Source organism: Mytilus trossulus, chromosome 7 (genome assembly GCF_036588685.1).
Source record: "Mytilus trossulus isolate FHL-02 chromosome 7, PNRI_Mtr1.1.1.hap1, whole genome shotgun sequence".
Classification (NCBI taxonomy): domain Eukaryota; kingdom Metazoa; phylum Mollusca; class Bivalvia; order Mytilida; family Mytilidae; genus Mytilus; species Mytilus trossulus.
Window position 1 is genome coordinate 63,926,124 of NC_086379.1, and position 26,624 is coordinate 63,952,747.

The 26,624-nt window shown below is 30.1% G+C and overlaps 1 protein-coding gene across 4 annotated transcripts in view; it reads left to right on the forward strand.

Annotated features, from left to right (window-relative positions):
- LOC134725544 (uncharacterized) overlaps nt 1–26,624 on the forward strand; it is a 46,689-nt gene that overhangs the window by 9,607 nt on the left and 10,458 nt on the right. For 2 of the 4 annotated variants that reach the window (XM_063589453.1, XM_063589449.1), the window contains exons 4-16: nt 2,769–2,840; nt 4,083–4,139; nt 5,577–5,683; nt 10,964–11,072; nt 12,437–12,505; nt 15,428–15,472; nt 21,191–21,259; nt 21,589–21,662; nt 22,503–22,743; nt 23,364–23,546; nt 24,321–24,399; nt 24,821–24,973; nt 26,086–26,552. In XM_063589453.1, the coding sequence (XP_063445523.1) occupies nt 2,769–2,840; nt 4,083–4,139; nt 5,577–5,683; nt 10,964–11,072; nt 12,437–12,505; nt 15,428–15,472; nt 21,191–21,259; nt 21,589–21,662; nt 22,503–22,743; nt 23,364–23,546; nt 24,321–24,399; nt 24,821–24,973; nt 26,086–26,552 (1,725 nt within the window). The remainder of the gene's footprint in view (nt 1–2,768; nt 2,841–4,082; nt 4,140–5,576; nt 5,684–10,963; nt 11,073–12,436; nt 12,506–15,427; nt 15,473–21,190; nt 21,260–21,588; nt 21,663–22,502; nt 22,744–23,363; nt 23,547–24,320; nt 24,400–24,820; nt 24,974–26,085; nt 26,553–26,624) is intronic. The other 2 variants (XM_063589452.1, XM_063589450.1) reach the window with 2 other exon arrangements.

The window sequence follows — 26,624 nt, forward strand, 5'->3', positions numbered from 1 at the left end:
TTAAAATAAAATCATACAGATTTCGTCCCCATTAACAGGTAATGCCTGCCTCATATTAACTATTATCCAGAGTAAAACTGCTACATGTATAATCAATACTAGGATTGGATTTCATTATTTAGAATTTTAGTCTTGCCTGCTTTGAGTTTAAATCTGAAATCAGTTATTTTCAAAGTATGTCACACCAATGTTCAAGTAGATTCTAATCGACATACAATGAAATTGACATGCAAAGTCATATTTATGTTTTATTCTATTGACATAAATTAGTTTTCTACACAAGTTTAGATGTAAGGATTTAATTTGATTTCGAATGTTTGTGTAACTGATTTGGAAAGATTAATTGAAATGATAAATATCGTTGATTGCCTAGATTCATGTACTCTGTATATCAATCCACTTCAAACTGTTTAATAAATGGTATGCTATTCCTAACGTAGGTATCTATGTACATGTTCCAACGATGACTGGAATGAGAATTGTTTTGTTGTCACAGACAGCAAATAAAAACATGCACAAGTACAAAATGTTTTAGTTAAAATTATTCTTGATTTAAACTTATTAATCTTGTATAATGATTGGATATATACTTTCTATACTGAGAGAATGTAGATATTGAATATTGAAAAATCATATTGGTAACTGCTTTGTCCTTAAAGGTGCTCACAATAATGATCAAAGGGAAGTGTGGGGGTGTGGAACTCATTGAAACAACAGTCCAACAACACAAAAAAATCCCAATAGATGATGGTGGTAATAGAACAATACTAGTACTGTACAGTGTAAATGTTCATTTAAAATTTTACCATGTATAAATGGCTTGATGTTCTGCTGAATTGTCTCTTGGTAGTTTATCTTGAATTAAGTCTTCAAATACTTTTACTATAACTTATTGTAGCATTAAAAATAAATTATAGTATTTGAAGACTTTCAGTTTCATATTTAATTTATTGATTGCGGCAAAAGTTTATTTTTATATTCACATATATCATGTATTTAGCAGTTCCTATAAGTTTTAGTGATAACTGGCTTAGTTAGGATGAGCATTTGTCTTGATCTTTCTCACTGGCTATAGGGGCAGCTTGTTTATTGCTGAAGACTGCCAAAAGGAACAACAGTAACAAAATTAAAGAGAAAGTGTTCATTTTGTGACTCCAGACATTATAGAGAATGCAAATTGTAAAGCCTATTCCCTATTGCTGTGGTAATAATGGTTCTTTTGTTGTTTGATTTCCATCTTCCTTAAACTTTGTATCTTTCATTAAACCTAATTTAAACACTTTAGTAGGAAGACAATTCAAGTAAATTTTATAACTGAAACAAAAAACCTTAAGGACATAGACTGCATAAATTGTTTACCTATATAATGGAAAATATACTAATATCAAATTACATTTTTGTACCTATAAAATACACAATGCAATATTAAGAGTTTCCCATTGACAACTGGTTGTTTATTTATTTTTTTATAAATCAAGGACATTTAACTGCAAGATTTATTAGAATTTGGGTAATATTTTTCAAGTATAATAAATGACTGAAATGTTTAGGTTGTTGCTTGAAAGTTGTACATGTGTTTGTTTAAATGTTTTGCTTTACAAATATTGGATCATGTTTACAAAAATACTCTAACTTTATTGTCATCCTGTTCATATACCCTTATAATATTAGATTTCATCCATTTATTGTTTAAATCTATATATATATCTTGATAAAATGTAATATGAACATGCAAACTCTTTTAAAAAAAATGTAATGATTAAAATTGGTTGTAAGTTTTACTGTAATGTGAATGACTTACAAGTTTTTTCTTTACTCCCAAGATTTGTTGAAAAAAGAGGCACTAGACTCATTTTCACACTCTTGTGATAAATTTTTCTTCAGGATTTGTTTTTCAGTACCTATTCATTGATAGGTTACCAATATTTATTTGTCAGAGGGTTCAGGTAAATATGTCCATTTGATAGTTGTCAGTGGCTGTCTTTTGTTTATGTGTTACATATTTGTTTTTCGTTCATTTTTTTATATAAATAAGGCAGTAAGTTTTCTCGTTTAAATTGTTTTACATTGTCTTATCAGGGCCTTTTATAGCTGACTATGCGGTATGGGCTCATTGTTGAAGGCCGTACAGTGACCTATAGTTGTTAATGTCTGTGTCATTTTGGTCGTTTGTGGATAGTTGTCTCATTGGCAATCATACCACATCTTCTCTTTATATGTTGATTCGATTTCTTTTCTATACTCCAGAGTTCAACTGAATTTGTACTACAGACTGCACATGCCAGCCTTGACAGATCGACATATTAGATATATATGTAAATTTGTACAAAAAATGTCTGTCTAGCATTTGTCATGTGGCCATGACATCAATTTAAATGAAGATTTCACTGATCCCACTTTTTATTTAGGTTAACCAAAACTTGTATAAAATATATTCTTTATGATACCCGTCATCCAGTCTTTTCCACCTGACCTTGGCCTTAATTTTATTTCCAGTTTCAGTGTTAAATTTTCTTTGGTCATCTTTATATTTAAGTTAGGCTTTAACACTATAGTGCACAGGTTTTGTGCAAAATATATTAATTTTTATAACAAGACAATCTGTATACAGTAGTTACATGTATGGAGAAATTAAATGCAGTAAAAAATTTATGTACTGAAATTTTGATAGTTTTGCTTGCTTTTAATAAGCAAAACAAGTGATCTAGATGAACATGTAAATAGTGCGATTTCTGCCACTTTATAAACCATTTATTTACTTTGTACAGGGAGAAGAATTTGCCAGAGAAGAGTATGTAAAGGGAAAACTAAAGAAAACCATGATACGCTATAATTTTCTGGTATGTTGATCATAAGTTGCTAGTAAAATTATTCTTTTTTCCGTAGGTAATATTATAGGCTAGTATATACATGTAGATCTAGATATACATTTTAAAGTGTTATTGCCTGATTGAAAAACCATGTCAAAATACAGTTATCTCCCCTTAAAAATGAAAAATCTAAAATGATGAAAAGTTTTTGCTGTCTTTGAATCTAAATGTGCATAATAAAGATTTATTCTATGAAATATTGAATTTTTTCATGCAATTTCCTTTGATCCCATATATTGAAAAGAATAGCCAAGAAAACATGTATAGGTATTTATACCTCTAACATTAAACTATATCATATTTTGTTTGAACATCCTGACTTTAATACATATTCATGGTATTGAACTGTCAGACCTTTATAGTATGTTAAGCTATTTTTAATTGTACTTTTTATCAATACACTAAGCAATAAGAATGAATGTGTTCAATAATTTCTCACTTACAAAAGATTATTTCGGAAGTGTATACCACTAATTCAATAGTAATGACCCAATATAATCAATATGGACGTTGTAAAATTATTATGCCCTCTTTGTTGATGATCATGGAAGAATACCTCTTATAAGAAGATTGAATATTTCTGATGAAAAAATAATATTTGTCTCTGGGTTTTGATCCTATGCTCTAATGTAAAGGAATCCTTATTTCCCTTATTGTCATTTAGTCAATAAATGTTTCAAGTTCAGTCAGTGGATTTCTTATTAAGATCTACTTTTGAAGTACTTCAGCATTTTATAAGGGTTTATTTTATTTATTTTGTCATTGTATTTTACAATATGGTTTATATTATGTAATGTTCTTCATATAGTAAATTATGATATCTGGTTGCAAATACACAATTAAAAATTGTCATTTATCCCCCCTTATATCCAAATCTTTATTTTTTTTATCAGAAGTATTGCGTATTGACAAGTGAAAAAACTCACTGAAATGAAAATATTAATACGATATTGTATAAAAAATGCTCAATTTCCTTAATAGAGGAAAGCTCCAATATATTTTTATAAGGCAAGTTTTAAAAAGAAAAAAATATGATTTTTAGAATCATTCTATAAATTAAGTGGCATCACAAAGATGTATAAGCTAGATGATTTAACTAATCAATACTTAACAATTCGTATAGTCATTTTTATTTTGTATTTCACAATGCTGTGATTGTTTATTCTATTAAAACATAAAAGACAGCTTCATATAAGATTGCTTACTTATTAGCCTACAGCACAAGACGAGGAAGTTTTTCCTCGGAAAAAGCGTGTGAAGTCAGCTGGGGTAATTACATTGTGTTTGTGGTGTGATGAATGAAATGCTTGAAACACATTGAAAGTCTTGTCTCCCAGCACCATAAGCAATATGCTTTATTCTTCCTTTGTTAGCTGTAGCCTCACTAATGCCTCGTGTTGTTCAGGAGATAATCCCTTTCTCTGGGAAGTGCACTAATTTATTTAAATTTCTAAACAAACATTTTGAGCATGAGCAAGGATGTTTAAAGATAACTATAAGAAATTTGCATGGTGCATCTAAAACCTCACTAATGCCTTGTGTTGTTCAGGAGATAATTCCTTTCTCTCTGAAGTGCACTAATTTATTTAAATTTCTAAACAAACTCATTTTTTAGCATGAAGGAGGATGCATTTTGATAACTTTGTAGAAATTTGCATGGTTCATCTGAAAAGAATGTTGAATTAAATTTGCAGCATCCATTGGAGTGAGACAATATTAAAAAATCTGCATTAACAGCTTTTTTTACTATTGCATGTCTTGAAAGAAACAATGCTTATTGAAATTAAAACAGTACATAGCTTAAAACTTCTACTGGTGCATGTTGATAACTTTAATCCAGTTAAATATCAATGGTTTATTTTAAAGAAAGTCTATTGCTGGAGATAAAAACCCTTTTGTAAATCATGTCTTTGCCTTGGTATAGGCAGATTGGTTTAGTATAAAAAGATATTTTTAATTCAGTACATAACAAGGAACATTATCTTTTCTTGACTGAAAAATTTTGTTATTTTTTTTAGGATTGCTATATTTAACAAGTGTGTTTTCAACTTTATTAGGGTTGCCTTTTCTTTCATCAAGTATAAATTGTCTTCTGTTTCTTCTGAAGAAAGTTCAATTTTCTTCTAAAGTAATATACAATTTTTACTGTTAAGCACCCTTAAAAAAAATTATGCAAACACATGTTAATATGGTATTTATTGCAGAGAGTGACATTTCAACATACCATATACGATGCATTAAGGTCAACATTTAAAAATTTAAACAAATAAATGTCAATCTATGTGTCTGTTTTTTTTTAAACTATTTTTTTTCCAAAGGGCAGAACATTTTTATTTTTGAAATTTCGAGAGAGATCTTCTTGCAAAATGTTATATTTTGTTGTAATTATGTCATGTGAATATTGAAATTTGTATTACTTTAATTTAGCATTTCTACATTATTCCATAAAGGCTCTCAATATAAAGTTAAGGAAATGTATAATGTATAAAGCTTATGATTTTAAGAAAAATAGATAAATTCATCTAAAAACAGTAAACAAAAATGTTTTTGAATGCTCAAAATTAAAAAAAATAATAATTTCTAAAACATATAAATTAACTTTTGACAAATTATGCCGATTAACCAAGGATGTTTGCGCATATTTGGCATATGTATACAAAAACAAATCTGATGGTTAAAATAAGATATTTTTTTGTTCTTCTTTAGCCTTCTACCTTACCTGAATACTGTTACATAGATACAAAAGATGGCAGAAGACTGAAGAAAGAAATGATAGAATTTCAATCCTGGTATAAAGATCAACAGAGAAATAAGTAAGTCATTTCTTTAAAATCTATTGAAGAGAAAGTTATTGTTGAAAATAGTTTAACAGTGAATATATTCTAACAGTATGGATTCTAGCAGTATGGTTTCTAGTTCATGGATTCTAGCAGTATGGTATCTAGTTCATGGATTCTAGTAGTATGGTATCTAGTTCATGGATTCTAGCAGTATGGTTTCTTGTTCTTTGATTCTAGCAGTATGGTTTCTAGTTCATGGATTCTAGAAGTATGGTTTCTAGTTCATGGATTCTAGCAGTATGGTATCTAGTTCATTGATTCTAGCAGTGTGGTATCTAGTTCATGAATTCTAGCAGTATGGTTTCTTGTTCTTTGATTCTAGCAGTATGGTTTCTAGTTCATGGATTCTAGCAGTATGTAGTTCATGGATTCTAGCAGTATGGTATCTAGTTCATGGATTCTAGCAGTATGGTTTCTAGTTCATGGATTCTAGCAGTATGGTTTCTAGTTCATGGATTCTAGCAGTATGGTTTCTAGTTCATGGATTCTAGCAGTATGGTTTATAGTTCATGGATTCTAGCAGTATGGTTTCTAGTTCATGAATTAAGTCTTTCACAGTTTCACTTACACATTTTTACCTTGAAATCAAAGTGGGAAACTATTGAAGTAAAAATACTTTCACAGAATGAAGATTATTTTTTTAAGTACATCCATTTACAAAGTTTCTTGACATATAGCAGACTGAAAAATTATGCCACCTGAACAATCACAGTTCATTTCCCTAATTTGTTACTGTAGTTATGTGCCTTTGTTAAAATAGAAAAGGGGGTAGATTGGTTAATTGAATAATCTATATTTGAATAGCACTCTTATAGATCATTTATAAGTGTTGCATATTATATATTGATACATAAATAATATTTTTCTGTTACCCCTTTATTTTGTTGTCTGTTTGCTGCTGTATCTGTTTGTATAAAAAGTTTATGAATCTGAATTTTCCTACAGATAACATTTTGATCAAAGTAAAATTGACAGAATTCTTCATATAAATTGGTTGTTTTATATTATAAAAGAAAGGTTTCAAATTCAACTGAATGAACATGATACTCATAGTTTTGTGCCATTCAGTTGATATTTTAAGAGTACATTCCCTTTTGAACTTGCGTAGATGGAAAAACTGAGACATTTTTATTCACAAAAAAAAAAGTTTTGCTTGTCTGTCATTTGGGTTGCTGACTTATTGAAGTAATCATGTAACATTATAAATACTTGAATTTGAAATTGTAAAAATATTTTAACTCGCTGTGATAAAGCCTGTATGCACTAAGGCTGCATAAGTAAACATTGATCAATCATTCAAAGTATGCATGTCCATATCTTTTCTATTAGTGCAAAATAATTTTAATAGAATTATGTGTGTAATTATAACAGACTATGTTAATTCTTGTTAGGTAAAAATAAAGTAACCATGCAGCTATACAAAGGTTTATTTACACTAAAATACATTTATTTTCAGTGACACGATTAAAATCAATATTTTCCATTATGAATTAAAATTGATAGGCAGCTAGGTCATTTTTAAATCCTACACTGTTGGGAATAACACCATTAAATCTATGCAGACATATCGCATGAAATTTACAGTAAATCAAACAGTTATTAATAATTTGTTTAATAATTGATATATTGCATGTTATGATATTTAGGATTTGGATTAATTATCATTAAAGTTTATGAAGTAAAATTGTATTAATTGTTGAAATGTCAAATGTGACAAACATAAAGAATAAATGTTCTGTCCCGTGGGTGAGTTTCAGGGAGTATATGGATTAACTTCGATTCGTTAGGGATCTTTTTAACTTAAGCATGTCTGCTATTTGAAAAAAGAAAAGGGTTTCAAATTAAACTTCATGAATATTTTAAGAAGTTAGGTACTAAGTCAAAAACGGTTATTGATGTTTACTGGTAAAATTCTAAGTGACAATATAAAATATGATATTTTATCAATAAGACTTTGATAAAATTTGATAAAAAAAATTGTCCTTGTTCATGTTTTGCCTTTCAAGGTCAGAGATTGAATATCATAATGATGACATAAGATACTGAAATGTCCCTCTTGTGATTTATTTGGAGAACAAACCTTCCTATGATTCCTCTAGAAATACAAATAAAAGCAATATTAGTGATTTGTCTTTCTGAATTCACCAGAACTGATATTTCCTTTGCTGAATAAGTGGCCATATGAGAGGGGATTATTTCATGCCTTTAAAGGAATAGTTTAAGTTATATCAAGCAAGTTACAATAGTATATCTATTATTTGGTAATATTTTGACACCAAGAAATATGAAAACTGCATTTCACCTTCTTCAAACGTAAGGCCCACAAGAAGGGAAACAAACATTGTAGGAGTCTTCTCTAACTGAGAAGCTTACATAAAGATTGAACTACTAGTCACCACTTTCCTATTATGTACTTATGACTACAGAGTTTTGATTTTTTTAACAGGTTTCCTGCTTTATGGTAGGACACTGTCAGAGCAACTTACATTAAAAGGAAAATCAAGCTTACAATTAGTACATATTGTTTCATGTTTTATTTACATGACAAAATCATCGAAAAACAGTTTTTTTTTATTTTACAAATTCTTAAGTGCATGAATAAATTGTTTAATGTTTAATTTCCTTTTATTAGATGGTTTAATCAAGCATAACGTTAAACAAGTTGTCATAACTTTAATAAACAAACAATAAATATTGATGTCACAGTTAGTCAATATTACTCACAACATTTTATAAGTGTTCGTACATGAGGAAAAATAAATTTATATTATTTCAAATCAAATTGTGATTTAGTAAATTATTTTAAGTATGGATTTCTTGGTTTCCAAGGGAGATAATTGATTTAATGTTACCATTATTCACTGTAGCTAATGAGGAGAACATTTGATTAAAGAGAGAAACACTGATTACAAAACGTTGGATATTATTTAAATTTAGTATAAAAGTCAATGTTGCAAACTTATAAGGCATATTTCTTAAATACAATAAAACTTATATTGTTCATACATACCACAGTGTTTCCTTAGAGGATTTATGAATACACCTTATCACTATTTGTACGTAATTGCTGGACATCAAAAAGGTTCCCTAAAATTTTGACATCATAATAAAAATATTTGACCCCACAATTGAGAAGTGGTTGTTGTATGACGTCAATAGTTCAACTGTCGAAGATTTCCAAATAGCGTTATGGTGTGTAGTTGTGCCCAATCCATTGACTTCGACCCACCATCATTCAAAGTTGAAATTCCATTATATTTTTCATTAGCTCATATTTTCCAAAGTTCCTGTCTCCATCTTTTAGTCCATCCTTTGTAATACTTTTATGAGAAGCACTGCATATAGATATTTGTACCTTGGGTCGGAAATTATTTTTAATTTGCTTAAGAACTTTTTGATATAGCATCATGAAACCATAGAAGTTAACATTTTAAATCTTTTATGTTCTTTCTTAGGGTCTTTATTCTTTTTATGATTACTTTTGGCAGAAAGATAATTATTTTAGATAAGAGGGGTATTGGTTCCACACGGTTGATTATGGTAAAATAAATGACAGTCAATTCAGTATTAATCATTAATGTTATACATACTACATAGAAGTATGTTTTTCCTATTCCTAGTAACAGTTTAATCTGTATTTATCCTTAATATTAAATCATATCAACAGACCAAAAGTTAGATTATTGTGGAAAATTTTATTTTTTTTTATCAAAAAGTTGAAGAAATAAAAAAAAAAAAACTGGAAAAGATATGTTTAAACTAAGAAAAGAAAAGATATGTTCAAATTTGGAATAGATTCATACCAACTAGCTAAAATAAACAGTACCATATCTCAACAGGTTGTTTTTACCTGTCATAAATATTATGAATCCAGGTGAGGACAAAATAATCAAGAAACCTTTAGCAAATCAAAGAAGAAAGATTCTGAAGGATGAATAATTGATAAAGATAATTGATTTACATAAGACAAGATAATAATTGTCATCAGATTCATTAAATTGCATGGTTACGCATCCATAAAAACAGATATGTTTAAAAACAAAGTGAATTATTAAAAACATCTCCATATGGTCATAATATGTATCTAGTTTGTTGATACTGTTTATTGTTTTGTTTAGATAACAAGTAAAGAATATCAAGAATTTTAGTTTTATGTTTGGTTTTAACTATGCCTATATTGTTTAATTTTTTCTCAGAGCAGTGTTCTTTCCAAAGCTTTTTGGCTTCATAGGAACCTCCATTTCTTGAGTAATTTTACAAGTAAAAATTTAAAAAAAATACTATAATGTAGTAATTTATTACACTTTTTAAGAAATAAGAATTTACAAAATTACTAAACAAACTGTCATGATTCTTAATACTAACTACCAGGCCTATCACTAAGAGTTGCAAGTCCATAAACACAAATTTTTCTGCCATGGAAAGTCCAAGGTTTTGCAGAGGAAAAATAATGCAGCTGGTTCAAATTGAAGTATTTTTACCAAAAACAAATTTAAGAGTCAAATTAAGGTTGTTTTTATATCACCTGGACCAAACGACCAAATGAGCTTTTCTCATAACTTGGCGTCCGCCATCCTATGTCCATTGTCGTTGTCGTTAACTTTAAAAAAAAATCTTCTGCACTGAAACTACTTGGCCAAATTTAAACAATCTTGGCCTCAATCATCATTGGGGTATCTAGTTTTAAAATTGTGTCTGGTGACCAAGCCAACCAACCAAGATGGGCCCATGGCTAAAAAGAACATAGGGGTTAAATGTAGATTTTGATTCATATCTCTGAAACAAGGCATTTTGAGCAAATCTGACTGGATAGAATTGTTTAGTAGGTCAAGATCCATATGCCCTGAAATTTTCAAACCAATGTTTTGTTATGTTGCTGCCCTTGAATTGGTAATTTTAAGAAAATTTTGCAGCTTTTGGTTCTTATCTTGAACATTATTATAGATAGAGGTTAACTGTAAACAGAAATAATGTACAGCAAAGTAAGACCTACATACAAATCACCATCACCAAAACACAATTGTGTCATGAATCCATCTGTTTCCTTTGTTTAATATGCAAATAGACCAAGGTGAGCGACACAGGCTTTTTAGGACCTCTAGTTTGATGATGATTTGGCTCAGCTGAAACGGATAGCAATCTTTGGATTCACCAGTTCAAAAATAATTTGTCTAACCTGATTCATATGGACTCATGTAAGTGTTAGTGAGAGCCTAAACTGAAATGAAACTAAACATTTATTTATCATTTCAGACCTTTAAAGGGAGGATGGCCTATTTTGAGAAGTGTACCACCAAGAAACTTGTCAAAAGGAGAAGCTCATCGACTTGTAAATGCAGCTACCAAAATTTTAATAGCTACAGTAAGTGAATTTTAGTCTAGGATACAGGGATTTTTATATTAGTTGTTTTGGGCTGTCAACTACTGTGGATTCATTAATATTCGTTGGATACTAATTTTTCGTGGATTTTTTGGATACCGAAGAACCACGAATTTAAGTGTTCAACGAATTACAAATTTTCTTAAGGAATGTATGCAGACTTTACAAAAACCACAAATTTAAATATCAACGAACATGTAAGTTTTCCTCAAACCACGAAAGTTGGTACCCACGAAAATAAATGAATCCACAGTAGCAGTTATATATATGAAGCATTCTAACATGACGTCCTTCAAACGCTTTGAGTACACACCCGTGGTAAAATATGAATATATTGCATTGGCTGTTCCGATCGTACTCCCACGTCATATGTTTTTTTATGAATGAAGTACCCGACGTCATAGAATAATGACGTTATGATTTAAGCATTTTACGGGAAAATACACGCTTCTGATACCGAAAATCATCACAACAATGAAACATCAACAAACGATGCTAAAATGTGGTATAAGCCCATTTTTTTTTATACATAGCAGACATATAAGTAAATTATCATTAACATTCATCTAAATCTATCTCAATAAGTTTTGTAAATAGTTTGAGCATGTCACTTTTTCTGTTTGCTCCGTTCTTTTACGCCAATCTAAAAGTGCGTTAATTTATGAGAACGGCAAATAATGGCCTCCACCTAGAGCGCTTCGATCCAAAACAATTGCCGTATTTGTCCTATTAGAATCGAAATAATTCATGGGGGCTTGAATATATCTAGATTTTACCACGGGTTGTCCCTTTATGCCGATATTTTACCTCTCGCTATCGCTCAGGGTAAAATATTTTTCATAAGGGCCAACCCGTGGTAAAATAACGATATATTCAAGCCCCCATGAATTATTTCTTAAGTATAGTATGGGCAAAAGTCATAAAACAGAACAAATAAAAGAGAAATTTTCAGATAAAAAATGACTGAAGAAAAGAGAGAGAGAGAGAAAACAAAATGGGTGAAGAAACTAAGAATGCACCCAAACCTTTTGTTGAAGAATGACAGACAAGACCATAGCCTAATGAAAAAGACAAACAGACAAATGTTCACAAAACATATACAGAAAACTTAAAAGAGAAAAATATTTGAATAAAGAATAAATAAAAAATGAAACTTAACCAAATAAAATTAACTTTTGTCCTAGTTTATGCCAAAACAATGAAATATTACATGTTTGTTTAAATAACTTATGATAAATTTTATGACTTTTCTGTTTATTTACACAACATATCAGGGAAAAGAAATTTTTATATATAACCTTGACCAAAAATTGTTTTTTAAAAACATTTACTTAATTTGCTTTTAGGAAGCAGTAGATGGTGTAATGCCTCCAAAACCTAAAAAGAGACCTCAGTCAGCACCAAGTCCATTTGAGGTTTGTATACATAGTTGTACTTTTTTTAAATGCAATTTTCTCATGTTACACAAATGCCTTAAAATGAAATTGATTTTTTGTTTATTGATGCAGATTAGGTGATCAAAGGTTGTTTTTTACTTTTAGTACCTGGAGCAGAAAAAATTGTTTATGTTTTATGGTTCTTTATTTGTTTGACTAAGCTTCATGAGTATTATGTTGTGTCACAGCATGAAAATCTATATACCATCATTGCATGATTGGACTGTTTTCAATATATTATTTTCATACTAAGTTGAATTGTTCTAGATTTTTGAAAATTAAAATCTTTTGTGAAACATTTTCGAAATGAGAAGTAAAACAGAATCAGTGTGGAGATTTTTCTAATCTGCTGTTGTAGAACCTTATTTTCTGTCTTTTATTTAGTTTGTTTGAGTCATTCTTCTTTTCTACCTCAACTATATAAGGAATCATAAATAAACTCATCATAGTAATTAAGTATATACGCCAGACGTGCGTTTCGTCTAAAAAAGACTCATCAGTGACGCTCGAATCCCAAAAAGTTTAAAATGCCAAATAAAATATGAAGTTAAAGAGCATTGAGGACCAAAATTCCTAAAAGGTTTTCCAAATACAGCTAAGGTAATCTATGCCTGAGGTAGAAAAGCCTTAGTATTTACAGTGACTTGCCTGTAGGTGTTACTGTAAAAGTTTACCTATAGCTCAACCTGTTTTTAAAATTGTCAACACAATAGGGACATTTAAATTGACCAGTTGGTATTGTTAGATTTAAATCTACCTTGATGCTACCTGTAAAGATTTTTATTCACCTAACCCAAAGTTTCAGCATGCTTTTTTCCAGAACTTTTTCTTACCTAGGATTATTCTATTAAAAATTGATAGGGAAGAAAATAGTTTTTGGTTTTTATTGTTTTAAATCCCTGATATTTATGATTTATCAAATTTTTACCTAAAATTTTAAATCAGTTAAAGATTAAATTAAATATGTATTACTATGTTTGAAAATTCAAACTTTATTTACACACTAAATGCTTCTTTAAAATTCTAACCCTTATACATAGTATTGTCCAGCTGCCAGTGAAACAAGAAATAGCTGTTCTTAGGTGTTTACAGTTTAAATTTTCAGAGGGATATGTTGTTCATTTCTTCACATGACCCTTCAAGATTCTCATTTTGGATTATTATTTGCAATGTTTGAAATCTTTTGGTGTCATTGTGTATACAATATTGGATTTATTTCATTTGAATTCACTACTTAGATTTTTTAAGGCAATTTTGCTTCTTAAAATGTGATGTGTTTTTTTCAAGATGTTATTGTCATGAAGGACATCAAGGAGGAAATAATTCATTCAAACTGTTCTGTGGGGCTTACATATGATGTTGTACATGTAAAATTCGAAAATAATTTTGGAGTATACCTTGCTGTGTGTTTTCTTTGAAATCTATTATAATATCAGTGGGACTTTTGTGCATAAAATGCTGTGTTCAATCAAGGAAATTCAAATTTTCATAGATGGGATTTAGTTATGTTAAAGATTAAACAAATTCAAAACTGGAATTCAAGTAAGAGATATAGTGCGAGTTCATCCAACATGTTTCTGTGGCTTTAAACGTGATTTTAAAAACATTCATTATTAGTTTTGGGATCTATTACAAACTTAAAATGATTTACCATTTAAATGGGATCTTGAAAATGAAATAAAATGTTGAATTAATGCAGTGGATATAGTCTAATCTAGTGATAAAGTGAAAAATGAAAGTAAAATATAATATTCCTAACGTGGGTTAATGTTTTAAGTGATTCATTTGCAATTGGAAACAGTAATTCTAAAATTCTGGATCAAATATTGTTTGATTTGGAAATTTATCATAGGAAAAGAAATAAAATGTTTACTGTGGATATAGTAAAATCAAGTGATATATAGTAAAAATATAAATACAATATTACAAAATATTTGTAAAGTGAGGACATCTATTTGGAATATAGTAATGGAATTGATAACAAAATAACAAGATTCTGCACCTGTTAAATTAGGTTGTATATCATGGGAAGTTAATCAGAATTTATACTATGGATTTAGAAAAAAATCTAGTGAAGTAGTGAAAAATGAATGAAATTGGGAATTATTTAAAATCTTTGGAATTCTGGATGAGATGTCAAATATTAGTGTTAAAAAATAAATAAAATTGTTTATTCAAATATGATTTTGATGTTTCATAAAGTGAGTGAAATATTACGACTGGATTATTTAGGGTATAGACACTGCTAGTAGTGGCTATACAAACATTAAGATGAAATGTAGTGCATTTAAGTCCATGCAATTTTAAACAAACTGCAAGAAAATATCATATATGATATATAGTCATTCTTGTTTGGCTTGATCACTCCTAATATTTTGAATGACAGTAAAATAAAAATCTCTAAATAGAATAATCCTAGGTAAGAAAAAGTTCAGGAAAAAAGCATGCTGAAACTTTGGGTTTGGTGAGTAATTTTTTTTACAGGTAGCATCAAGGTAGATTTAAATCTAACAATACCATCTGGTCAATTTAAATGTCCCTATTGTGTTGACAATTTTAAAAACAGGTTGAGCTATAGGTAAACTTTTACAGTAACACCTATAGGCAAGTCACTGTAAAAAAATTCAAAATTTTGTTTAGATAAAATGGATGTAACTTTACAGCTGTTAAACTAGCCAATAAGGATCTTTTATCAGTTGGACTCCACAATTTGTTTTAACCATAGTTTTGTACCAATTACCTCATATTAACTGATGACATCAAACAAGCATATTCACGTTCAAACTGTTAACTTCTTATCTTTTATTTCTTTCTCCATTTTCTTCTTTTCTTTCCATCTTAATATCTTTATACATGCATGGTGAATGTTATATATCTTATTCATTAACTGCACTCTTGTAGACCAATAAGTCTTTACCGAGTTCAGAACAGCATGGCAAGAAGAAGGTACATGTGTCACAATTATATAGTACTAATAGATGTGGCTTATTCATATCCCATATAGATTTGTGTATTGTTGAATTGAATTGAATATACATATTTAGAACTTGTTGAAAAATATTAGCCATATCCAATTATAGTTTGATTTTCACCCCCAAAAATTGACCAGTATCATGCATCTAAGCTCTTAAGAGTTTCTAGAAGTACAATACATTTAAAATAAATATATCAAAAAAGTAAATTTAATTAGACTTTTTTGAGGGGAAGGATGAGTTACTAAAATATTTTGGCATTAACTCTACTTTTGGTAATGTCTGTAAGTTTTGAATGAGAAAGGAGGTGTGTTAATTTAGTTCTAGAAAGCAAGAAAGAGCACACAACTGATTTTGTTTGTGCAGTTAGATAAATTGATTGCTTTTACTCATTTAATACTAACAGTATATGTCTTTATGATTTGCTTTTAACATGAAATATTCATAACTCATAATTTCTAAGGTGAAACCTGATCAAGGACGGAACAAAAATCTTTAAATATTTATAAGCTATATAATGTTGTTGAAAACTGATTCATTAAAGATTTATGTAAACAGCAAGACTAAACTGTATATTTTCCCTGCTTTATAAGTTATGAGAATGATGTTTTAAATTAGTTTTAATTTTCAAGTTAGTAGTTGTAATAGCAACACAATCAAAACAGTAAATCAGCATCCTAGTTTTATTGGCAAAAAATCTTGCATTCTTGTAATTGTTGAAAAATTAAATCTGAATCAATGATTTCTGCATTTAGTTAAACACAAACGTTCTTTTTTAAACTGGAAAAAATAAAGATACTGGCATTAAAATTCACTATTGCTTATCTGTATATTAATAGATCCTTTTTCTGTGTTTTATTAAACTGTGTTTATAATGAAACTTACAACAGATAGATTTAACTCCGATCATTATAAAGTAAACATTATGTTTTTATATATCAAACAGACATTTGAAAAATCATGTCTTATTACCATATCTTTGATAATTTGATGTTTTCTGAATTGGTCCTGTTAATATAAATAAAGAAGATGTAGTATGATTGCCAATGAAACAACTGTACACAAGAGACCAAAATGACACAGAAATTAACAACTTTCAGAAGAATTGGCTTTAATTTATTAGAATTTTTAGAGAAGTTGATAGCTTTAGAGTTCAGTTGAACAGAATAGTAAAAAAATTTATATTTTGTAATTAAAGTTAGTTTGTATACATATATAGAATTTATGCATATTATATCAGTATATATAAAAATATGATTAAATCTGTGTGATAGTTAAAACCATGCTTAGTGATTTTGTGATACATTAAAGTTTTTTTTGTTTTTTTTTAAAAGTTTTTTAAACACATGCTTTAGTTCATATCATGCTATTAGAAAAGTAATAATGAAACTCATAGGTAATTGATCATCTTTTCAAACTATAGGTCAAAATCACAAAACTTTTGCTAAGTTAGCGGAAACTTTGTAAATTTCATAGAATCACATACTTTTGAAGACTAAGTACACCTTACATTAACCTCAATTAAATTGTTACTCATTGTTATCTTTCACTTTAAAGAATCGTATCTGTATAAACTTTTACCTTCTTATAAATTTCTTATATTGTATTGTTCTTCTTATTTTTATGGAAATAAATCATCCTTTTCTTCTTCTTCATACTGCTAATATTCCTATTTGTTTCTCCGATGTAAACTTGTATCAAGCAGTTTTAGACTTTATATCTAATTTAACTTATAACATTTTCTTTGTTTTATTTTTTATGTCATAAGCCATTCGGTTTCAAAAAATTGTGAAAAAAAGACCTCATATGGTGTAATGAACTTCTGTTAATAGCATGAAATGTTATGGGTATTAAAATGACTTACCAATTTGTGTCTTCTAGTAGGGTGCCAAGTATCGAAAAAGACGTCTAGTTAACGAGTTTAAGTTAACGGATAACATACGGCTATATTTATATGCAAACGATTGGAAAATCATTATATTTTTTAATCATGAATGTCGTCGTATGCTCCCGTGGTCACGTTTTTCAAAATATTGTGGTTTCTTAGGGTACCTACAGATACCTCATCATACAGACCATCTTCGACACGAAAAATAGAATTATTGCTTTCTGTGTTATTCGTTCAAATGGTTCTTATCATTTAGCTTAAAAATCAAATTTATCATATAACGAAAGCTAAAAAGGTTTATATAATTTAAGTATAAATATTTCATGATTTTAGTAAGGCTATTTTTTTAGCTGAAATATACCACATTTTGAACAAAAGAAAATTTATTACTTGTTACTTTTACGGGATTTTTACTCTGATTACATCAATAATACATGGTTCATATGTGTGCCAAATATCTTTTGTGTAATGTTAATCGGTAAGAAGAAAATAGCAATTTAAAACACAAATTTAGTGATAATTCTGCCTTGTTTCAAACACGCCTTTTCTCGTGCCGTTAATCGTTTTGTAGCTTACACTACCAAGTCATTAACTAGGACCATTGTCACTTACTTCATTTCTATTTTTTGCTTGTTGTATGGTCAAATTGTATATTAGGAATAGTCCAGTTAGTTAAAGATCGTTGTTTCGTAATTGGAAATATTGTTGTTGGTTTTTATAACTTTAATTGTGTTTTTTTTATTGATAGTTTTGTTATAATTGTAATATACAAATCAAATCCTTCGATCACGTTTCAGACCCGGAATATGGCACACATTCACAGTCCTGTTAAGCTATATGCCCATCCAGCCCGAAACGAAGTAGGCAGAGTTCTCCTACTGAATTGCCTATTAATAAGCGAGGAATAATCACAAACAAAAGCTTTATCGAGGCTATGGGAGCACGGAAAAATTTGAGTTTATTGCATGATGCTTCAGACCTAGACCATTTTCGTACTGATGCTTACAAAATGTTGTAGCATCATTCTTGCTACAAATCTTGCACTAGCAGACACAACTGAGGTTTTTTTTAAAGGCTTTAGCTGAATCAAGTTCTTGTTTGTCTGTTAAAGTGTTTCAGGACATATATAGAAGTTCGTCAAATTATTCACTGGAAAAGTTTCTTTGAGTCAGTTAGATCCAGCAGGCCTTAATCAGATTTCGATTGTTCAGCATTATGGTAGATCAACAGTTACTATTATACACCAGGAAGTCATATACCCATTGGTGGACTTCGGCTGTTGTCTGCATTATGATCGGGTTGTTGTCGCTTTGACACATTCCCCATTTCCTTTCTCAATTTTATATTCTAGCTAGCACTTCCAAGGACCCTAAATCAGCTCAGAAAGAGTATTTAGGTTTTCAAAATTATTTTGTACGCCTGGTAAAGTAGATACTCGCATGATTTTACATATGCATGCTTTTTATGTAGACAAAGAGATAGGTGTGAAAAGAACCAAGGGTAGGATAATACATGTAATAACAAAGTCAGAAGATACAGATCTTCTAAACTTATGCGTTCCATTTATCCACTCCACACAGCATACACCTGAGCTATGGTTTCAAACAGACACTATAACTTGTTTACAAGATTTTCTCATCTATATAGATATAGGAAGATGTGGTGTGAGTGCCAATGATACAACTCTCCACTCAAATAACAATTTAAAAAAGTAAACCATTAAAGGTCAATGAACGGCCTTCAACACGGAGCATTGGCTCACACCGAACAACAAGCTATAAAGGGCCCCAAAATTACTAGCGTATAAAACCATTCAAACGGGAAAACGAACGGTCTAATTGAGAGAAAAAAACGAGAAACAAGAACACACGTATAAATTACATAAACAAACGACAACTTCTGTATACCCGTCCACGAAATATGTAAAAGTCTCGGGTTTGCCATCTGTAACTTTCTACCATGCTGTTACATGATGCGATACAACGTATTGGACCCTGTTTATGATCAGTAACCGCACTGTTTTTTAGTCTTGAAGGAGAGCCAAGATTATTTTAACGATTAGTCAAACCTTTCTAATTGTGACATCGCTGAACCTACAGATACAGATCAAGATCTTGATGTCAGGTTGAATGATCTCAAGTCAAAACTAAAAATAGATCACTGTGACCTAAACAAATTGAGCGTAAAATTTGCTACAATTTAAAATTTCTCCCTTTTCAAACTTCCTCCTTGTGAATCTACTTTTAAACAATATGTGATAGGAGTTTCACTCCATACGTAAATTTGATGTCTTCCCATATAGCAGACCTGCCTTAACCTTCTCCTCTTCAGAATGGGCAATGACTTGTTCCTTCCTATCTCGAAGGTCACATGTCATCCGAATTTCTTCAAGATTTAGTTTCTACTTGTATGGGGAATTTTGTGTTTTCAAAGGGTTGAACTCTATCATGTAAAGATGTATGCCCATTTCAGGCAAATGACATATGTCAAAATGTAAATACTCGTGTGGTTGTAGTAAGACACATTGATGACGACGAAGATTTCATTTTTCTGTATGTGTCTTATAAATCATTGTTAGCTATCGAATGAAAATAACGCAGTCCATAATATTTCTAAACAATAAATAAAACATCTACTCAATTTTGAAATCGTGGGAAATATAGTAAAAATCTATCTAGTGGGGAAAGAAATGAAATAAAATAAATAAAAACCCCCGCTATATGTTCTTTAACGTTAGCCGGGGAACTACAGGAGACCATAAAATGTAGTGTAGGTAATACTAGCCTCAATCAAAATTTTCAATTTGCATTTGTTTTTGTTTTTTTCTTTTTTTGCCATGCTGGAGTCTGCTTGTCTTCAGTTTATAAGTTTTTAATGTTCCTCTGGTTTCTCACACCTATTTTGTTTGCAATTATTTGTAAAACACATCGGTGCTGTTCATAACCCTCTCCCTTATTATATTTTTGGAATACTTGTAAACATTATAGCCAATTGTTGCTGATTTAGTCATCTGTATATGTAGGATAGGTTGTTTTACCTGTTTCTAATACATGTTTTGTTTCAAAACTTTTACCCCTCCCCCTTTTTCTCTGTTTGCAGTAACTTCTATAAAGCAAATCTATACACAGAGTTTTATATTCAACCAAATTCGATGTTAATTACGAAATAAATCATTCATATATACTATTTAACACCCAATAACAGAAATTTGATTTTTACCTAGAAATTGACTAACACCTTACTTTCAAAAACGTGAAAATCACATTTTTTTTCTCGACAAATGAATAAAGTTAAGATCTAAAAAACATCTTTAGATCGTACTTGTACCGAATTAAATAAAAAAAAATCAAATTTAGAAATTGAAATAGGTCAAGGTCACTGTTATTTAACAGCTATTTGAAAATTTCAAATTTGCACCCTATATGCAAAAAAGTCAATCTAAAGTCATTTTTGGCGATAAATATATAAAATAAGTTCTAAATGTAGATACAAAAGATATTTTTCTATAAAGTAGTTGTTTTTATTTTGCTCAAAACGTATATATGTAGGAGAAACAAGCTATCTAAATGTGACTGTGCATTTTTCTTAATTTTTTGCTTTGACCTTTGACCTTGATTTAAAAAAAACGTGACCACGGCAGACAACGACGACAACGCTATGTCGATGAGGTTTGTTCTCCTCTTTCCAACGATATAAAATATAGCCGTATGTTATTCCGTTAAGGCAAATCGATAAAATTTGTTGATTGGGCACCCTACTATTCAGATATGACGTTGATTTAAAATATATTTTTTTCATCTACAGTTACGTCCAACACCTGGAAAATACACATGGGACATTCATGGAAGGAGGCATCGTAATGTTAGAGTAAAGGTAGGTTTTTACGCGCTGTGTCTGTTTATTACACTTTTGTCAGATGTTTGATGAAAGAAACAATAGTTTGAAAGGGAAATAACAGACATCAAAACCTTACCTTTTGATAGGTAGACTGTGCTTTTCCATGGTTTAAATGATACAAGGAATAAGTCTGTAATTTAATAAGTGTGCTGGGGGTGCTCACTGATACACATAGTTAATATGGCTTCTACTAACGAAAGCTCCATTTGAATTTAATGTGTTTAGAGACCACTTATGTCAGTACACTTTTCCTATTTTGCCAATTTTAAATGCTGGATCTAACTAAATGTTTTTTTTTATTTCAGGGTAGAAGTCGTGATGATAGTGGTGACAGTGCTTACACTACAAGGACAAATTCAATGTCATCAGATTATCAGAGGTAACCAAAATAATCATTATTCAGTTATCATTTCCCTTTACTCTTTCCACTTTTTCTGATCATAATTAGGTTAGTTATTTTTTCTCTACACATATTGTTATTACATTGAGTTTATGTTATTACATTGAGTTTATGTTATAACATTGAGTTTATGTTATAACATTGAGTTTATGTTATTCCACTGAGTTTATGTTATTACATTGAGTTTATGTTATTACATTGAGTTTATGTTATAACATTGAGTTTATGTTATAACATTGAGTTTATGTTATTACACTGAGTTTATGTTATTACATTGAGTTTATGTTATTACATTGAGTTTTGTCTATGAGGAAAGTTTGTTTAGACATTTATGATTGTTTACTTTAGCACTATAAATTACACTAAATATCTACATTTAATTTTTCAATAATTTTTCTTTTGTATTATGTGTCTACTTTGCTGAATTTGAGGAGCATTTTTTTTTTAAATAATGAGTATCATAAAGTATAACTTATGAAATAAAAACATTAGTTAAAAGGGCAAAGTAAAAAAGGAACATAAAAAAGAGTGAAAAAAACACATATCATTTAACCAAAACAAATAATTAATGATTAGGAATACATTTGTAATAAGCAATAAATAAAAAAAACAAGCTCCTCATAATTCTCTCTTCTTCAACCATAGAAATTGGTTCTCTGCTAAATAAATGCATCCAAGGTAGATTCTGTTAGCAAAGGATATACTGTAGCCTTTAGCAAAGGATATTCTGTAGCCATGTTTCAGTTGTATATATTTTCTGTTCTTTCAAATTAAAAAAACAGCAACATAAAAATGATTATACCATTATATTTTATACAGAAGGAAAATTGCAAGAGATGAATACAAGCCAAGACCCCCACCGCCAAAGGAAGAAAGGGAGGATCAACGAATAAATGATGTGTTTTTAACCCCTTCAGTTAAACCCCATCAGAAAAGACGAATTCATATCATAAACAGGGATGAACCTGTTGACGATGAAGTACTGAGGAATTATGGAACACAGACTCAAGATAATGTTGGGGTACAAACAGAGAAAAGATTAATTGAAGAGTATGATCAGGTAAAGACATCTATTTGATTTGAAATTAGTGACAATAAAAGTAAGGTGATGTGGTAGCAAAAGCCAACAAATCAAACACAGAAGATGAAGCAAATCTGCCATGTGGGGAAAATGTAGATGAAGTTGGAAAAGCATCTGATGATTCAGAAACAGTTAAGGATGAAGGTCCGGATGTTTGTAAGCCCACAGAGACTGGTTCTTATCTCGAAGAAACAGCATCGGTTGAAACAAACGATAACACTGGTATGACTGCCAATGAGACAAGGGTGTAAACTACTACATGCTTTCAACAAAGGTAAAAAGATCTATAAAAGGCAGGAGAGTAACCATACGTTTGGGTTTGAATAGTGATGACCTAATTCTTTGAAAGTCTCGTCATTTATATATATGTTACAAATAGATATAGACTATGCAGTTCATCAAAGTTACAGACTCTACCCATTAAGGAACATCTAAACAAATTCGGTGACATGAAGTAGGTCAATGCTACTTTGTTATGAAGGATTAAGCTGGACCTCAGAAAGTTAATATGTTGCTCAAAATCTACAGGTTGAGTTTACACCTTTGTTTGTCATAAATTAACTTTGTCAGTTTTGTGAACAAACTTTAATTTGTTTTAGGATGAGGATGAGGTTAAACAGGGTGACTGGGGAGAGTATCAAATCTACGTCAAAACTGGTGAAAACATTGGTGCTAGTACAAAGGCTGATATTAAACTTACTGTGTATGGTGATAAAGGAAGATCTAAAGAATTCTATCTGGACAGATCTAAACGACATAAAATTACATTCCAGAAAGGGAAGGTTTGTGAATATGTATGACAATTTAATTAGTCAGGGGTAAAAAAGTATTTTATTCAGCATGTAATAAAGATCGACTACAAAAAATCTATTTAACATAAGTTACTCAACTAATTTGATAGATTAAGAATAGAGTTTTTATGTCAACCTTTAAAAGACTTATGTGCCTGTCCAAAGTCAGGAGCCTGTAATTCCGTCTGTCTGTTCGTTCGTCCGTCGGTTCGTCTGCAGGTTAAAGTTTTTGGTCGAGGTAGTTTTTGATGAAGCTGAAGTCCAATCAACTAGAAACTTAGTACACTTGTTGCTTATGATATGATCTTTCTAATTTTAATGCCAAATTAGACTTTTGACCCCAATTTCATGGTCAACTGAACATAGAAAATGGAAATGGGAGTTTCAGGTTAAAGTTTTTGGTCAAGGTAGTTTTTGATGAAGCTGAAGTCCAATCAACTTGAAACTTGGTGCACTTGCTGCTTATGATATGATCTTTCTAATTTTAAAGCCAAATTAGACTTTTGACCCATTTTCACGGTCCATGGAACATGGAAAATGATAGTGCCAGTGGGGCATTTCGTGTAACTTTGGACACATTCTTGTTATATTTTGTTATTCATGAGGCAGCTCTACTGTTATTTATATAAAAAATACAGATACATTCCATTCTTGAAAGATATTTAAGTTACAATGAAGACTGAATCAATTTCAACTCCACATATTTATTTTTGCTGATTGTCTTACATTTTTCTCATAGTATTTATAAAGTGTTTCTAATTGCAGGAAGATCTATTTATGAAAGCTTTCCCACATGTTGGTAAATTAAAGAAAATCAGAATAGGACATGATAGAACTGAACTTAGTAAGTAATTAATGGCATGCTTAATGAGTTTACTATAAAGATGTTTTCCTAGTTCATTTTTTTAACTGAAGTTACTTTATTTCTAACCATTCTGTCAGTTTATGGTTTTCATCTTTCCCAAAACACCCTCAAAGACATAAAGATATCTTTAAATTGTAGAATAATAAAATTGTACCACAAATAATGCAAATACATGGGTACTTCTTAAACTTAAGCATTTGGCACAGTTTCCTTGCTCATTATATAAGACCTTATAGTGATTTCTTTGCTGTATCAAATTCATTGCATATTATTTGTACATTCCACTGACGTTAATTTTATTTTCAATACAATATATTATTCTCTGCCAAACATACAATTATGAAAGTTTTGTTTGTTCTATGAGAAGGTTTATTAACATGTTGTTTATCTTAATTTTCAGGTTATGCATGGTTTTTAGAGAGTGTAACAATATATGATATGAGAGACAAGAGAGTATATGATTTCCCATGTAGTCAATGGTTGTCAGGTCAGGACGGGGATAGGAACACATACAGGGTCTTACCATTGACAAATGATAGAGCATTTATAGAAAGTAAGCATTCTCAAGTTTGTTATCTCTCATCTGAATTTCTACCAGTTCATGTTATGAATAGTCAGATTATATGTTTTCCTATGTCATATTAATTCATACTATATATAAAAGAAGATGTGGTATGATTGCCAATGAGACAACTCGTCACAAGAGACTATAATGCATGCTTTTTCATTGGAAATTGTGACATCACAATGCATTCTAAAGAAATAGCATGAAACGCACGAGACGAGGATATGCTTTAGTTTAGTACAGGATTGTGTAGGAAACAAATATTGCTTGATTGTTGATTACAGAATGTCCAGTAAAAACACTAAAAAAAGAAGTAAGTTTGCCATTGAACAAAGTTTGTTTTTTTAAAATGTTTTATAAAATATATTTCAGTGAGAAAGCAATTCAATTATTTTCTTGAATTATGAAACAGCAACACAAGTAACACAATAAACAACAATCATATTTATGACTTGTTTTTATAATATAATTGTTCATATGAAACATTTCATAAATATACAGTGCTTAAGGGGGCTCGCGGGTCTAAATGAGTTTTTTTATTTAATATAGGATTTCTCTATATTTTTCTGTAAATGAACTTTATCTTATCCATAATAGAAAAATGAAATAAAAAAATGGGGTCACCGTTCATTTACGCTCACAATCTGCCGTCGAAAGAAGCATACATTTTTGTTAATGTACTTTTTTTCTGTTGAACTAATAGGAGAAATAGCGATAATATCGAAATAAAAAAAGAACTAAATTACAGAAATCGCTTAAATTTTACGATTATTTAGTTTGTGTACAGCTTATTCGAAAACAACAATAAAAAATATAGGTCACCGATGAATTAAAAAAGATATTTCTATTTTAAAGCCAAAAAATGGCTTTTTTTAACCAAAGGGAGATAATTTAGAGCTTTATCAATGATATCGACATTTTAAAAGTCACCTGGGGTGAACACGAATTGATTTTTTGGAATAATTTTTGTACCATATGATAAAGTAACAACTACTGAAGGTATTTAATAGAATTTGTTATGCAATATAAAAGTTCATTTTTTTTTCTCTGAAAATCTTATACCCGCGGGCCTCCTTAATTGGATAACTTCTATATTTTAGAATTTGAAGAGGAGAGTGATTCTGAGGATCATAGAAGACGTCGTTCCAGCTCTTCGTCCTCATCATCTTCATCTAGCGACTCAGAAGGGAAACTGGATAAAAATAAAAGTACTAAAGTTAGTATATTAGTGCGACGAAGTAGCAAAGCTAAAGATGGATCTGAGTCAGACTCTTCAACATCTAGTAGCTCCAGTAGCTCAACTGAAACTAATGAAAATACCAAGAAAAAAAGCTTAGGGAGGCCACTCTCTCCTTTAAAGAAACCTGAAGAAGATGACTTTTTCGATACAAGGGGGCAAGGGCCTACAACTTTTACATTCAAAGAGCGTGTTACAGAGGACAGGAAACGTGATGATTCTTCAACAACGGATACCAGCACAACACCAAAACACGTATCTGTAGATACATCATCAGAAACTGAAAGTAATTCAACAAAACCAGAACAAGAATTCATTCATGGATATAAGGTAATACATTGCTAGTTATCCTTTTGATTATTATTTCAACATAGTGTGAATTTCCTTAGTTTTGCTTTTTAA